The 16332-nt window shown below is 30.8% G+C and overlaps 2 protein-coding genes across 2 annotated transcripts in view; both read left to right on the top strand.

The window, feature by feature from the left end:
• LOC136977430 (uncharacterized) overlaps window positions 1-16332 on the top strand; it is a 105854-nt gene that overhangs the window by 9288 nt on the left and 80234 nt on the right. The gene's annotated exons all lie outside the window — the stretch shown is intronic.
• LOC136977428 (endosome/lysosome-associated apoptosis and autophagy regulator family member 2-like) overlaps window positions 1-16332 on the top strand; it is a 96465-nt gene that overhangs the window by 44645 nt on the left and 35488 nt on the right. The window contains exons 8-12 of the mRNA XM_067272913.1: window positions 387-656; window positions 7578-7682; window positions 7838-8055; window positions 10934-11001; window positions 12899-13090. Of these exons, the coding sequence (XP_067129014.1) occupies window positions 387-656; window positions 7578-7682; window positions 7838-8055; window positions 10934-11001; window positions 12899-13090 (853 nt within the window). The remainder of the gene's footprint in view (window positions 1-386; window positions 657-7577; window positions 7683-7837; window positions 8056-10933; window positions 11002-12898; window positions 13091-16332) is intronic.

Genomic DNA, 16332 nt, shown 5'->3' with positions numbered 1-16332 from the left:
ATAAAAATGCTGTATTCAATATGTAGTATGACCTTGATTCATAAGTTCTTGATACAATGAGCCACTTCATTTTATCCTCCTCTTAAATTTATGAGATAAAATATATTTGAATACTTGTACTGAATATTTTGTGATAATCAAAAGAAATTGTTTCTGTTGAATTAAAACGTTTATAACTATATTTTATTTATTTTACATAAAATTCTCATCAGTGATGTCTTCCTGTAATATACAGTATATTCTCATTTTTTATAGCAACATATAATAAATAATTTATACTGTATTGGAATATTATTTAAATCATTTTATACATTATGTTTCCTTTTATTAAAATTAAAGTTGTCATATTTAGGTTAAATTATTTTATTAAAATATTTTTTAAACAGCAAAAGGATCTGCATATTGCTTAAACCAACCACCATGTACAGAACAAGATTTTTATGAAATACGTTCTCCCTGTGACGAAAATAAAGAAACATCTTTAATATATAAATGGGTTGAACCTAAATTATGTCGTACTGATATTGATGGAGCTGTTTCTTTATCACCATCTGGGAAAAAATTAAAATGTCCTCCATGTAGCCCAGGAATGGAATATGTCAACAAATCAGGATGTACATTTTGTCCTAAAGACCATTATTCTAATGGTTCAGTTCGTAAGTTATTTTATTTTTTTACTATTACTTTTTAATATTATAAAATGAATGAATGAATGAATGAATGAATTATACAATCATAATACTATATATTTTTTAAAATTTTGATTCAAATGTTGTTGTGTTTATTTTTACAACATATAATAGTGTAGGACTATACTAGTAGTATATATATGTACAGTGTATCTATGAGGATCATTCAAAAAGAAATGAGCCGGAGGCCTAGGAACAGAAACCCTTACCTGTATGTCAGAAGTATTGGCCATGGCTGTTGAGGCACTTGTCTCACTGTGACACAAGGTGGCGAATGGCTCTCATAAAAGTCCCGGGGCTGTGTTGTCAACCACTTCCGAACGTACTGCTGGATGTCATCATCCAAGGTGAATCATTTGCCCCTTAGAGCCTTCTTTAGGGAACCAAAAATGGCATAATCGCAGGGAGAGAGGTCTGGACTGTATGGAGGGTGACTGAGGAGCTCCCAATTGAATTTTTCAAGCGTGCTGTGATTGTGTTGGCCGTATGAGGCCTGGCATTGTCGTGAAGCAGAATGACTCCACGGGTAAGCTGCCCTGGTTGTTTCAATTTGATCGCTTGTCAAAGGGTGGTCAAGGTTTGCAAATAATGCTGGGCATTCACTGTTGTCCCCTGCTGCAGGAAGTCGATAAGAAGGGGATCGTTTTGGTCAAAGAAGATTGGCTAACTGACCGTGGTGGATGATTGACACATGCTTCTGCTAGCTTTGTAGTCACATGGTATGCACCTGTGACCCTCTAGTGGTGGGCTGTGATCTTCCGTGCTGTTGTCAGAACCACACATTCTTACACATGTAACGATATTACAATTCTGTCATTGGTTTCCATATTCCAGCCTCTGGCTCATTTCTTTTTGAATGATTCTCATAATATGTATGGCTGTATACAAGGAAAGGACAAAATAGCCCAAGCAGTCTTCTTGTTGATTAGTTTGCTGTTTGAATAGTTGACTAGTTGTTGTGCTACAAGAGTAACTGATCAAATAACCAACAAAGAAAGAAGCTGGCTGCTTTAATATTTTGAACACATGGTCATCAACAAATTTTACTTCTAGAAAGCTTTGCTTTTACTTGTGTTTTTATTCATGAAGAATGTGTCACTTGTCTAGGGAATAATTTCTTACACACACACACACACAACTTTTTTTGCAGATAATTAAAATATAAATTTTATTTAAAAAAAAATTAATATGTATTTATATCAGAATACCATTAACTTACTATTAAGTAAATTTTATTGTAAAATCAAATAATTATATAAATCTTTAATTTATTAGATATGATATGCTATTCCTCAATATTCAAATTCAGAGATAAGATATACTTACAGCAAGTCACTGTGGGTAGCCCAATGGTGGGACTACTAAGAGATTTAGGGTAAGGAAACTGTAAAGAAAAGACCTAATCATATACACAAAGTCCTGAATATTGTTGTACTATAGATGATACATCAAGGTGAAGAAATAAACCCCAAAATAAAAGAATATTAGTTATGAACAATAACCAAGATGGCCACAAAACTAAGTTATAACAAGTAAGCAAACTTAAGATACTTTTGATGCAGATATAGTGCTAAGGAATGAGATTCTACATCAAATTGTTGTCCAGTTTACTATATATCCCTAAGTGCTCGAAAGACCATTCTCCTACAAAATGTCTGCCCTCAGAACTCTAATTGCAAGAAAACATGTACCCATTAGAGATACTTTGAAAGAACTGGATAGGATTAAGGAGGTTGCTAACATGTAATTATATTAGATTTCAGAATAGGAAACCATAAGTACAATATACCCAACAGCAGCAAGCTTTGGTTGTCACATACAACAAATGCCTTGATAAAATATACAAGAATATATGTAAGAAGGGAGACATATAATTTATTTACAGATATGACATCTGTAAATTGATGTATAAAACATGCTATATCAGTGTTTTCCAACCTTTTTTGTGCTATGCCCCACCTAAGCCTTTCTAAAATTCTTATGCCCTCCCTAACATATACACTTAATTGCCACACTGTTTTGTTGTAACCATGATAAAACCCAGTCTTTTCATCAAAGTCTCTTACACTTTCCAGTCATTGCCAAACACAACCTGGAACACCACAACTCATGTCTGTCCACCTCAAGGTCTGGGCAAAGAATGTCCTTTCTCCTCTTTCACTCACATCAGGGCTTTGTTCATCTCTTTGTTCTTAGTGGTTCCCAGAATTGTTAATCCTACCCCAAGGAAAAAGGGTTATAAAGGAAAGTTCTAGAAGGAAAGGGAAACAAAGAACAAAGAAAACTAAAACTAACTTAAATCAATATTTACAATAAATATAGCATACAATGACTATATGGTTAACTTAAACTCTGGACGAGTCCATTTTTGAATTGTCCCCCTTAAAAATCAAATTGCCCTTTGTGGGGCATGGGTCCCACGTTGGGAAACATTGTGCTATATAATGTTAAAAACCCAATAGACATAGACACTGCACCAAGAATTTATGACCAATCACACTAGAATGAAAATCATGTTAGTACATAGAATATACAGTGCACATCATCATCATTAGAAATAAAGAGAATGAAAGTATGATGATAGAAAAGCAAAATGTTAGTGTGCAACTGCATTAGTTACTCTATACAACATCCCAGATAATTATAATGTCTTGCATTTTGTAAATGCAAGGCTCCCTCAAACATCCTAAAGGAAGGCAAGTGTATGGAAAAAATCATTATTTATTAACATGCCAAAAATTGTCATTGTATTAATCAAAAGGATGTAAATTGCCTTTCAGCAGCATTGAAGTATATGACATGATATTTATCTTGTGTCTGGCAGAGACCATATGGCTAGAGTTCCCACATATGGTTAGTTTGTAAATAAGGTTAATTTTTAACAATAATAATAATTTGATATTTTGTCTAATTTATATTCTATACAATTTGTAATTGGTAATGTGCCAGTTTTTAGTTGCAATGCATGTACTGTACATACAGTACATTAGTATTTTAAAAAGTGCATAATTTAGAATGTTTCAGTGTTTAATTGGAATATTGTAGTTTGATTTATATGCAATGTTCCATTATTATACATTACAGAATGTTTTATTATTATAGAACATTGTATATAAATCAAATTATAATATTCTGTTTATAATAACACAGGTCTGCAAAAAAAAATTTTTTCTCACTGCATGGGATATTTTTGCTGAATTAAATGTTTTAAAGATCGGAGATTCTAAAAATGACTTTCACAACATCCCATTATGTATAGGTTTTTTGCAAAATAAAAACAAATTTTTGATAAAAGCTCTTATTTATTACACTGAACTAAATATATTATATTTTCTTATAATTAATCAAAAAATTGTTTGATATTTATACACAATTTTAGGTCTACTTTTTTTTCTTATGAAGCCTTTTCTTCTTCTCTTTGATGCTTCTCTGAACTTGTTTCCACATTTAATAAATATAAAATAGAAATACGACTTCACAAAGTTGGGACCTTGTCTTGTCTTTTACTTCCGCCGTTCACACCATCAGCAGTCCTTTAAAGTTCACAGTCTCTCGGAGACGACCTTTCTTTTGAGGCTACTGCCTCCGTAAAAGAATGTAAAACAGGTAAAAAGCGTCCTCTGGTGTTATCGCCACAGTTAATTTATCACATTTTAAGTAAAAAATTAAATACAGGAACATGGTCCGGTATTAATTTTTTAAACGCCGGCCATGTTCCTGTATTTAATTTTTTACTTAAAATGTGATAAATTAACTGTGGCGATACACCAGAGGACGCTTTTTACCTGTTTTACATTCTTTTACGGAGGCAGTAGCCTCAAAAGAAAGGTCGTCTCCGAGAGACTGTGAACTTTAAAGGACTGCTGATGGTGTGAACGGCGGAAGTAAAAGACAAGACAAGGTCCCAACTTTGTGAAGTCGTATTTCTATTTTATATTTATTAAATGTGAATAACGCCGGCCATGTTCCTGTATTTAATTTTTTACTTAAAATGTGATAAATTAACTGTGGCGATAACACCAGAGGACGCTTTTTACCTGTTTTACATTCTTTTACGGAGGCAGTAGCCTCAAAAGAAAGGTCGTCTCCGAGAGACTGTGAACTTTAAAGGACTGCTGATGGTGTGAACGGCGGAAGTAAAAGACAAGACAAGGTCCCAACTTTGTGAAGTCGTATTTCTATTTTATATTTATTAAATGTGAATAACGCCGGCCATGTTCCTGTATTTAATTGTTTCCAATTTCTTTCTCTGGTTTCTTGATTGAGCATCCAACAGTAGTCAGCTAACATATTGACATCCCATTTTCCTTGGTGACATCGCTCGATTTCACGGACATCCTGGTGAAATCTTTCACCCTGTTCTTCACTGTAAGCTCCCAAATTTTTGGGAAAATAGTCAATATGGGAGTGTAAGAAATGAACTTTTAAGCTCATCTTGCATCCTTGAGCTTCATATGCTGCCAGCATGCATTGTACAATGGTTTTGTAGTTAGGGTTCTTAGTATTCCCCAAAAACTTATGCACTACGTCTCTTGAAAAAGTCCCATGCTTCTTTTTCCCTTTCTCCCATTCCTTCCAAAAAGAGGGGATCAGGTAAAAGGTTTATGTCGCAGCCAGTGAAAACTCCCTCTTTTAACTTGGCTTCAGACAGTTTCAGGAACTTGGAACACAGATATCTGAAACAATCCCCATCTCTTGGTAGTGATTTGAAAAACTGCTTTATTTGCCCCAATTTAATATGAAGAGTGGTAATAACACTTTTTCTGGGAAAACCAATGTTGTATTGATGATGTTTTTCTTGCTGGGAGTTAAACTGTCTCGTGGTGGCCAGTCATTTTTTTGTCCAGTGCATCTATCTCAGTCTACTATTCCATAAACAAAGAAAGCAAGGATATTTTGTATAACCTCTCTGCTGACCCAACAACATGGTTAATATTTTGAAATCTCCACAAACCATCCATTGATGCTCTTGGTATTTGATTTTCACAAAAATCGTAGCCAAGTTGGTATATTTTCTCCCATATGAACTGAGTGTCCCTAAGGAAGAGATGCAAATACATTTCCACTATGCAGCAAGATTGCTTTGAGGCTAGTTTTAGACGAATCAATGAATATGAGCCATTCTGATGAATCATATTCTATTTCAATGCACTTCATGAGCCCATGAACATCATTACAATAAACCAGATTTCTCTCTTTAGAGAAAAACTGAGTAAATTCTCTCTCTCGATGCTTGTACTATGAAAATGAGGTCCCAGATGATAGCAGGTTTTTGTTTTTTAGCCTTGATCCTAGCAATTTGGCTGCATCTTTTGAAAGACCTAAGTCTCTTACTAGGTCATTGAGCTCACTCTGAGAAAAAAGTTGAGGTCCTTCATCAACAGAAAAATCTGAGCTAGATTTGTCCTGGGAAACTAATGTGTCTGAGTCCTTTGACTCACTCAGCATGTCATCTAAACTAGAAAATGGCTGTGGAACTGGTATTTCAGTACCACTTGGACACTGGACAAACAGCTGAGTCAAGGTTAGTGTAAAATATTTTCTTTTTATTTCTTATATTAAATCCTTCAACATCTACCGAACAGAAGTACCAGTTGGTTGTGTGATTTTTCTGTTCACGCCATATCATGGGAATGCTGAAACAAAATGAGTTTTTCTTATCCTTAAACCACAAACAAAGATCTTCCTTGCATCTTCTGCACACCTTATGCGAAGCCCATGCTTTTTCTTGATCTCCAAGTTTCAATTTGAAATATGCAAAATAAACTTTCTTCACAAACTCACTTATGTTTCTTTGTTGACTTTTCACTGTGTATTCACCACAAACATAACAGAAGCTGTCGGGAGAAATTACACAACCTAAATTTTAAGCTAAATACAAAGATAAACTTGGGTGTAACAAAAAATTGATGAGATGGCATTTTTTTGGTTTTTTTTTTCATTTTTACGAAGTTCAAATCTATAAGAAAATGTATAAAAATCCTATGCAGTTTTTTACTTGCAGACCTTTGTAATGAATCCAGAAATCTTTAGACAGGGTGGAGAAAGTAAAAAATTTTGTAAGATATATTGTTTTCTATCTGAGATTTACTGGATTTACTTTAGAAAAATTTTCAGAATAGAGTTTAGCCATTCCTTGTACAACCCTACCTATATTTGTCCCTGTCCATTTATGTTATATTCTGATGATGGCTGCAGAGATAACTGAAAGCATTTGATTTAATAAGTAGATTTGTTGGTGAAGATTGAACTTTTTTGCCTTGTAATCAGATTAAAGCACCAGTTTATGAAATATACAATCTTTAATCTTTGAAATTTTCAATATCTGTCAAACTTATAATTCATATAAATTGCATGTATTTTTTCAAACAAATAATTTTGATAATTAATCAGTAATATAAAATAAATTTTGATTTAGTAGTGAATTCAGAATGGCTTTGTAATTTCCAGAGTACAAGAAATGATAGATTAAGTAATGAATTATCATACAACATAAATACAAAATGTTTCATTTTACATTATTGTTTTTCTATTGGTTTTCACTCTAATTATTCTTAAAACAATGTTATAAATGCTTATTTGTTTGATTAAAAGAAAAATTAAAATTATAATAAAATGCAAAGAAATTATTAATAAAGCTTTTACATTTCAATAGAATTAAAGTCTGATATATTACATTATAATTTCCTTAGATATTTGTAGGAAAAGCTTCTTTATCAGCAATCTTTGTTTCTTGTAATTACAGATATTTATTGTGTAATTTTAAAAATGTACAATTTAAATTGGATATTTTATTTAATATATTTCTGTATGTAATAGTAAATATTTATTGAAGTGTGGAATATTTTATTAAACAGTGTTTAATATAATTTTATTGTGATTTAACAGCTTGTCAACGCTGCCCAGCTTCTACAGCACCTAACTATGGCTTATTGTACAAATGGTGGCATGATATTCCGTTAGGTTTTAATACTCGTTGCATGAGTGTTGAAGGTATTTAATATAGTATAATTTATAAGTAAATCATACATTCTTTTAATTTTTAAATATATTTATCTATATAAATTATCAAATTCTACTTTTTTCATCATTATTTAATTCTTTTATTATAATGATTTGTAAAATAATTTGATAACTAATATTTACAGAAGGAGGATGTAAAAATTCTCCAACATGGCAACCTGCAGGGGATCATATTCACTCAGCTTTAGGGCATAGAGATGATGTATTTCTAATTTTGTCATTAGATGTATCAGGATTTAGAGGTAGAGAAAGAGTTGTTAATGGACATGCTGCAGAAATTGGCAGAGTCAGTTTTGTCTTTGAACTAGATTGTACTGGAAACTGCTATTTTGTTTTCATGTTTGTAAGTATAATTTCTAAATTTAAAACTTTTTTAAAATTAATGGATATCATAAATGTAAAACTATGCTGATAATCATTATGCCAACATAGCCTTATCTACAAAGTTTATTTAATTGTTATTGGAATTAAAAGTTCACAAATTAGTCTTCAAATTTATTTAATAAATAAATTTAATCTACAGATTTAATTGCAATGATTTTTAATATCTATATTTTTTAAGTTACTGTATGTGAACATTTTTTTAAAATTATATATTTTTTATTTTATCTTGTGATTTAATTTGTATACTATTGAATGCATTTAAGTTATGTACCATAAATGCTTGATCAGCAATATAAAATATATTGTAAGTTTATAAAATAAAAAATAACCACTACAAATTGTTATTGGATGCTGTTAAAAGTAAATAATAAAAAATACTTTTTAATACTTCTCTAATGGTAAAAAGTTTGTTATATTTTGAAGAAAACAATAAGATAACAATTAACTGTCAGTTTGTGCATTTTTTTTTATATTAATGAAATTACATTATAAATCTTGCTTTAAAATATAGGATTTTCAAACCAGGTACATTGAATTAATCAAATTATGAATTTTTATATGAAATTGTAATTTAAAAATTATGTGCTTATCAAAATCTATTGTGCTTTTTAATTTACATTTTATATAGCTATTTTAGATGAATACTTGTATTAAAAAATTATTTTTTAAAATATATAAAATATTATAAATACAGTAAGACCCCACTTAACATGGGGGATGCATTCCTAGACTACAAAGCACTAAGTGAAACAGCATTAAACGAGGTCATTATAACATAGAGTAAATATGGATAGGTGAAGATATGACCAAAAATAAACAAATTTTACTTTAATTTTAAGTTATTTTTATATTAATTTGCATAATAATATATGTTAAATAACACAAACATATGTATACAGAAATGTAAAGTTCATTTTTTGTGATGAAGGTCCTGACTTTTCTGAAATTCTTGTTTTTTGCAATAAAGTCACGAAGTTTCATTTGTTACTTTTTTCTTTCCTTAAGCAGTTGTCACTAGCAGATTGCATCCAAAATGTCTCGTTTTGCTTTTGCATGCCTTTCAAAATCTGGATCATTTGCTACAATTTGATCAACAATTTCGGTTATCATTATCAAACTTTTACTAAGGAAATCTGTAGAGAAATTTTTTGGGTTCTTCATTTTCAGAATCTCTGTTTTCCGGTTCTACGTGAATTCCTTGTTCTGCTAGTTCTTGAAGGTTGTCATTGGTAAGGCTCTCACCAGAAATCTGCAGTAACTCCTTAATATTTGCTCATCTACATCTCCTAGTCCTGCTGTATCAATTAGGTTGACAATTTGGTCAACCTAATTATACAGTGATAGGCTCTTCTCGTTGAGAATTCTTGGATACCTTCAGCCGTAACTTCTTCCACACTCTGTTCACGCATTTATCAGTTAATTCTTGCCAAGCAAAGTCGATATTTCCTATGGCATCCATGATGATATATTTTTTGCAAAATTGCATCAAACAAACAGAGATTTAAAGAAAGTACACTTTTTGCCACCTTTTGCTGATTGGTTCATGTTCATAAATAATCGTATTATGTACAAATCAATGAAATGCCACGATAATTAAAATTAGCATAAGTTTTGAGCTTTCTTTTAGGTTTCTAGCAGACTGCATTATATCAAATCAGCATTAAGCAGGGTCTTACTGTATATAATTCAGTTCTTAATTGAAAAATAAACAAGTTTATTGAAATGCTTGAAAAACCTAATATAATTAAACTAATGTTTAAACAAAGAGAATAAAATGTTGTAGCACTTCACGGCTATTATATATTATTAATTTTTATTTTTATCTTTTTGTTTTTCATTTATGTCATGTCTCGTTTCTGTTTTTGTGCGGATCCCTCTCCGGTTTCTTTCTCAGTACCACCAGCTTTCTACTGGTGGGGTATGCGGTGTGGGGATTGGCCCAATGTGTGAGGTCATGTGGATTGGAGTGACATCCGTTGGTGGGAGATATAAAAACAAGGGTAACCCATGTGAATCAACTTGTTTTGGGGGACGTTTTCATAGTTTGTGACCGGAGGACGTCACAGATCATAAGGACCAAGAGCAAGAAGTACGGGAAGACCAACCATTATAGGATTAAAGAAATTACAGAATTGAAAAGGAATCTATTTTTATCAAAGTGAAATATGGTAAAGGAAAAGTAGAGTGCCATTCAAAAGAGAAAGGACTACTGGAGGGTCACCGAGACCAATGATTTTTTTGTTTCAAGGGAAAGTTTGTATGTTTTTCTTGTATTCTTCTTTTTCCCAACTTTTTTTTAATGTTTTTCTGTGTTATTGTTTTTATACAGTCTGTTGAGTAAAAAAGGGCCTTGCATAAGGAAGGAAGGTTAGGAGATGGTATAAATTGAATAGAGTTAATATTTTAATGCAACCGGACTTTGCAAAATTGAATCATGGATTACTTGTATTAATTGTGTATTGTGTCAGCAATAAACCTTTGTTATTAAATCACATGCTTTTACGCACTGACTATTCATTCTCTTTGTTTTTTTTTTGTTCAATTCCACAGACACCATATGCTACGGGAGTTACTACAATGTACTTATTACATTGATTCAATAATTATATTTAAGTAAAATATTGTGTTTAATTTTTTCAAACATTAATTAATTAACTTATATTTCATTTTAATCCAAATTTTACAAGTTAATTTAACTAAACATATTGTGCAGATATTTTAGATTATTAAATTTTTAACACAATGTATTTTGTTTAATTTAATTATTTATTTATGTTTAAAAAAATTATATATGTTTTACTTTCGAAGAGTTCATTTTTATTTGTTTTTATTTTTAGGCAACTAATAGAAAAGAAGTTTCTGAAATTCAGAGTTGGAGTGGAAAACAAGAAAAACAACATTTTAGGTAATGTTTGATTTCATTCATTTAATATGGTAAACATCTCAGATACTAAAATATACTAAAAATATTATAAGATAAAATTGTAATTAAATATGAAATTATAGTTAATTTCCAAATCAGGGGTAAGGTTCCTCGTTCCAGCCTTAGGAGGGGGAGTTGCAAACGTCGGTCCATACTTCAGTACATCCACGACGTACTTAGGTGGCTGTAGATTGTTTCAGATGATGAACGGAAATGTTGGGTGTTCATAATTCTTGGGCACTTGAAACTGGTAAGATCCACTGTAGTTTTTTTGTGTAAGTACGTCATGGATGTATTGAAGTATGGACACGAACGTTCACACTTCCCCCTCCTAAGGCCGGAACTAGGAACCTCATCTCCAATTTAGACTCTCATACAGGGCCTGCCCGACACACAAAAAGAGTATAATTAATTATTAAATTATTAGAAATCATATTGATATAATTGTTTATATCAATTATATTAGTCAGTCTGGTTCTTTGTTTTCAGAAACCTTAAGAATTGAAACTAGACAGAAATTTTATGTTTAAATCTTGCAATTTACCATAAGGTTTTAAATGAGAAAAATGTTAAAATTTATAGCAAACTTTTTTAAAAATTACTTTAAAAATTCTTGGGATGGAGGAGGTCCGAGAGACAGCATGCCCAAAAGTAGTCCACTCAACTACAGATTTGATGCAAACAAATACCCATTTATTGACATATGCATTATACATATAATTACAGTTATAGGAGATTAGTCAGGATTTCAGTATAGAGTTCTTAGGACTATTATAGCTGGTCCCTAACCACAAGGGAGCATTTACATTCAGTCACATGCTTATAAATACCTGGATATTTAAATAGCTGAGGAGGTTGGCTCCTTGCTTGTTGGAGAGAGGTTGATGTCATGATACCCGGCAAATAGGTAGTTTGGAGGACGTCTGGGTTGTCAGGTATCTTGGATGTCAGGTATCTTGGACGTCAGGTAGATTGATGTGGATCATTTGATGATAGGTTGGTAGGATGAAGGTTCAGATAGTTAGATGGTTAGTCCAAGGCATTTGTCTAGGCAATGATTGGCAGGATAGGTGGTGTATTCGAGTTTCTGGAGAGAAAAGAGGAGTAACCAACTCTGGAAGACAGCAAACTCCCTTTTTGTCATCACTTTTTCTCTTTCATCTGGAGGTCCTCCTCTTTTCTTCTCATGCCCATCTTTGGTAGTGTTAAACTCTATGTCCAATAGCAATTTATTTTGTTAGGTTCCTGATACAGTCAAAAGTGATACATTCAAAAAATGTGTAATCTCTGGACAAGGAAGCAAGTCTATGGGAAAAGATATAATCATATCCTTTAATATTTTGTTTTTGTTGGGAATATTTTTAACAAAATTTTTTTCATTATTCTTTTGTTTGATTCAGAAAAATTTAGAATAAAATTTTTTGTCAAGTCCAGGCTCTCACAAGTACGTCAGTAGATATCTTATATTAGTTTTGTATGATAGCATGGCAAAAAGAACTGTAATATATTGAAAAAAGAATTGTTTGAATGTGTAACCAACAAATAGGCAATATTCATGTTTGATTATTTTTCTGGTTGTTACCTTTTTCTATTGTTAAATAAATTTAGTAACAAGTTATAAATAAGGGTTAAGAAGCAAAAGGAAAATGTAGAAATGAGATACAAGAATAATAAGTTAATAAGTAAGAAGCTTACTTAATTACAAAAAATTAAGGTATTTTATTTATCACTTTTTGCCATTAATTGAAAATAATTTTCATGTTAAATTCATCATAAATAAGTTATAATTCTATATAATTAAAATATTTATTTATAATTTTTTTCATAAAATTTATTAAGTTTTCATTATATTATAATTTCAAAATTATATTTTTTACAGTTATCCAATTGTGTTAAATGATACATATATCTTCAATTGGGCTTTCCAGAGACAGAGTTATGAAGAAATTAAAAAACATTCTGATTCTGATATTAAAAACATAGCTAAAATATATGAAATAACTGTCACAAATACAGTGGATGGAGGTGCATCAGAGTGTTTACCATGTCCTCAAGGAACAGAAGCAGAAGGGTAAAGAAATTATTTTTCTCTTCTTATTTAATTTTATTTTACAAAAACATTTTTGTAAATAGACAGTATTAACTTTATTTACATTAATAATAGGATTTTAATTAATTACTTTTCATTTGAAGAATCTCTATTCAAAGAAAATTTATCTGCTTTTATATATTTTCTTTTAATTTTAGCATAAAGATAGAAATAGTTATTAAACTAGTAAATTAACTATGTACCTTAAAAATTAAAAATAATTATTTGATTCCTTTAGATTTTACTTGTACATTTGATGTCTCATAGGATTCTATTTTAAGTTCTGTACTTTTTTCTACATATATTAATCCATCATCTATAAATTACAATCTGATTCTTTTGCTTATGCTACTGACATGAAAATTTTAAGTAATGATTCTATTTTACTTCATACTCACTTTAGCAGTCATTATACAGTCAAACCTTGATTTACAAACTTAATTAATTCCTAAAAGATGTTTGGAAACTGATTTGTTCTCAAACCAAAACAAATTTTCCCATAAGAAACAATATAAAATGGATTAATTCATTCCCAACCCCTAAAACAAACCTTTAACTTTATCTTTTTAGCTGTATTTCATACATAAAATGTCTATAAATGCTATGCAATTTAATATTATATCTATATCTATACCTATATTTAGTCTATATATATATATATATATATATATATTCTTTATATGATATATATATATATATATACATATAAAGAAAAATGTTTTGTCACCTCTAACTGAAACTGAAACTTACACTTTACAAAGAAGTGTTATTGGGTTGTTCGGAAAGTAATTTCGTTTTTTCCATAGAAAAATAAACACAATATTCTTATAATAAATAAATATTTTATTAAATTATATATTGACCATTTTGGTCGAATACCTGTTGTCATTGTTTCTGATAGTAGCATGATTGAAATTTGGCATTATCATGGTAAAACACTACACTTTGTTTGTTGATCAATTCTGGCTTTTTCTGTTTGATGATATTACTCAATTTGTTTACTCGATGGCAGTACACTTTCGAATCAATTGTTAAATTGTCTGGTAAAAGCTCAAAAAAAAATTTCTTTAAAATCCAACCATAGAGAGCATCTCTCGTTAATAACATGCGGAACCCATATATCGAGCTTTGAAATGAAACCAATTCGTTTTAAGTAATAATAAACGGTTCAATTTAACAGATTTAATCTCTTAGTGATTTCATGTGTCGTTATATGGTAGATTGCTTCAATCGGTACCTTTATTTTGTTTTCATTGGCTTCAAATGGCCATCCAGGATGTGGTGTATCTTCAATATTAAAATTGCCAGAACGCAATTTTGTAAACCAGTTTTAGCACTGTTTTTCTCTCAACACATCATCTCCAAACATGTACCATAATTTTTTTTTGTTTGAACAGCATTTTGCCAAATATGCCAAAAATGATGCTTTCGATTTTCCAAATTTGATAGGACACTGAAAAAAAGCAATTGTACAGAATTAAACAAAATTTTTTACAAATAAGCCTTAAAATGTCAGCTGTCGAAGTATATAATGAAAATGTGGTTTAAAATAAAATTGGCTGGTAAAAATGCATCTAATTCCTCTAGTAATAAAAAACAAAATTACTTTCCGAACAACCCAATATAAATAGAGACTCAACTCTAACTGCCAAGATGAAACATAATTAAATCAAGATGGACAAGTACTTTATTCATACTTTCCAAAATATGGTGTTTTAATTGATTTGATTTCAAACTTAATTTTAATTAATTATTGTTAATTTTATTTTATTTTTAGTTTTAGTTTTAGTTTCAGTTTCAATGTAAAAACCAGTTTTAATTATTATTTTATTATTTTTAAATTTAATTATTAGTTTCAGTTTAATTAACTGGCTACCTAGTATTAATTAATAAATATTAAATATTAATACAATATTATAATATATATTATATTATATTAATAAATTTTTGTCATTTAATTTAACTTAAGCATATTTAAACACAAATTCTTGAATGCTATTTATATTACATGAGTAGCTATGTACCTTAATTAATGTGGTATTTATTAATTTGATTTTAAATTCAACTGTGGCACGTACCAAAAAAATGGAAATATTATCTTTCCTGCATGTGCATTGAAATGTAATTTAAGTAGCATTGTCATCAGTGATTTGTTATGTGACATAAGGCAATCTTGGTGCCGCTAACTTCTGAATTGGTAGTCCTGTCATTGATTGGTTGGGCTGTCGACTTTCTCTAACATAGGAAGTATAGGAAGTTGACCATTGGTGGCTGGCTCTGGTGAGTAGCTTGTTCGGAAACCAAGTTATCATATGGCAACTGGGGCAAAATTTTGTGCATAAACTGAATTGTTCCTAAATGTTTGTAACCCAAAGCTTGACTGTATTTTTAAAAACTAGTGTTTAAATCGTACTTTTCATGTCAATCTACAGAAAACAGCCTTTCTGTTATTTACATTAAGAAATTTTCCAATTTCATCACTTCATATTTTTCTTTCTCCTATTAAATATTTTTCAAATTAAGTACTTCACAAATACAAACTTACATTTTTGTTCTCACAATAAAAATCTAATTAAACAGCTTTCTATCCATTGTGGAATGTTATGATGTAATTATTCAACAATTTTCTATAGACCTATATTAAGTGCACTCATTAGTGCATATTTTCAGTCCTTAATTGACTCTTGTTTGTCATTCTAGTCACCATCTGTTTCAAATCTTGCTAGGTACACATTCACTTAAAGTATATTCTGTTGTGCCTTACGTCTTTTCCTGCTCCCCTTTGCCATGTTGTGGGTCTGACTCGGTGGAGAGGAGTTGTGTAAATCTGGGTGTGTAACCTAGGGTGGGAGATTTATTGGAGGGTGTGTTTTGGGGAGAAGTTAGAACAGAAGTGGAGAGAGAAGGAAGAATTAGTAGGGAAGAGTGTGGTGTGTGAAAGTGAGTGAAAAAAATAGTCAGGAAGCCAGAAAGTAAAGACTGTGCAACCAGGTCAGCGGGAAGAGTTCATTTTTAAACTGTTTCCTGTCCGATAAGAAGTAAAAGAAGAGGTACACTTTGAGCTCACTGTCGGTACGTTTTATGTCTGCGCATTACGGAAATTCTGTAGCATATTATTGTCAGGAGAATTGTGTGTTAAAGCTATTCAGTAGATTGGATTGTCAGGCTCCATATGTTCCTGTGTGTTTCCTTGGATGTATTGTATGTTCCAAGGAAAATTAAAT

This window comes from Centruroides vittatus, unplaced genomic scaffold (genome assembly GCF_030686945.1).
Source record: "Centruroides vittatus isolate TY-2023 unplaced genomic scaffold, ASM3068694v2 contig_459, whole genome shotgun sequence".
NCBI lineage: Eukaryota > Metazoa > Arthropoda > Arachnida > Scorpiones > Buthidae > Centruroides > Centruroides vittatus.
The sequence above is the reverse complement of the archived record's forward strand: the minus strand, read 5'-3'. Positions and strand labels throughout refer to the sequence as shown.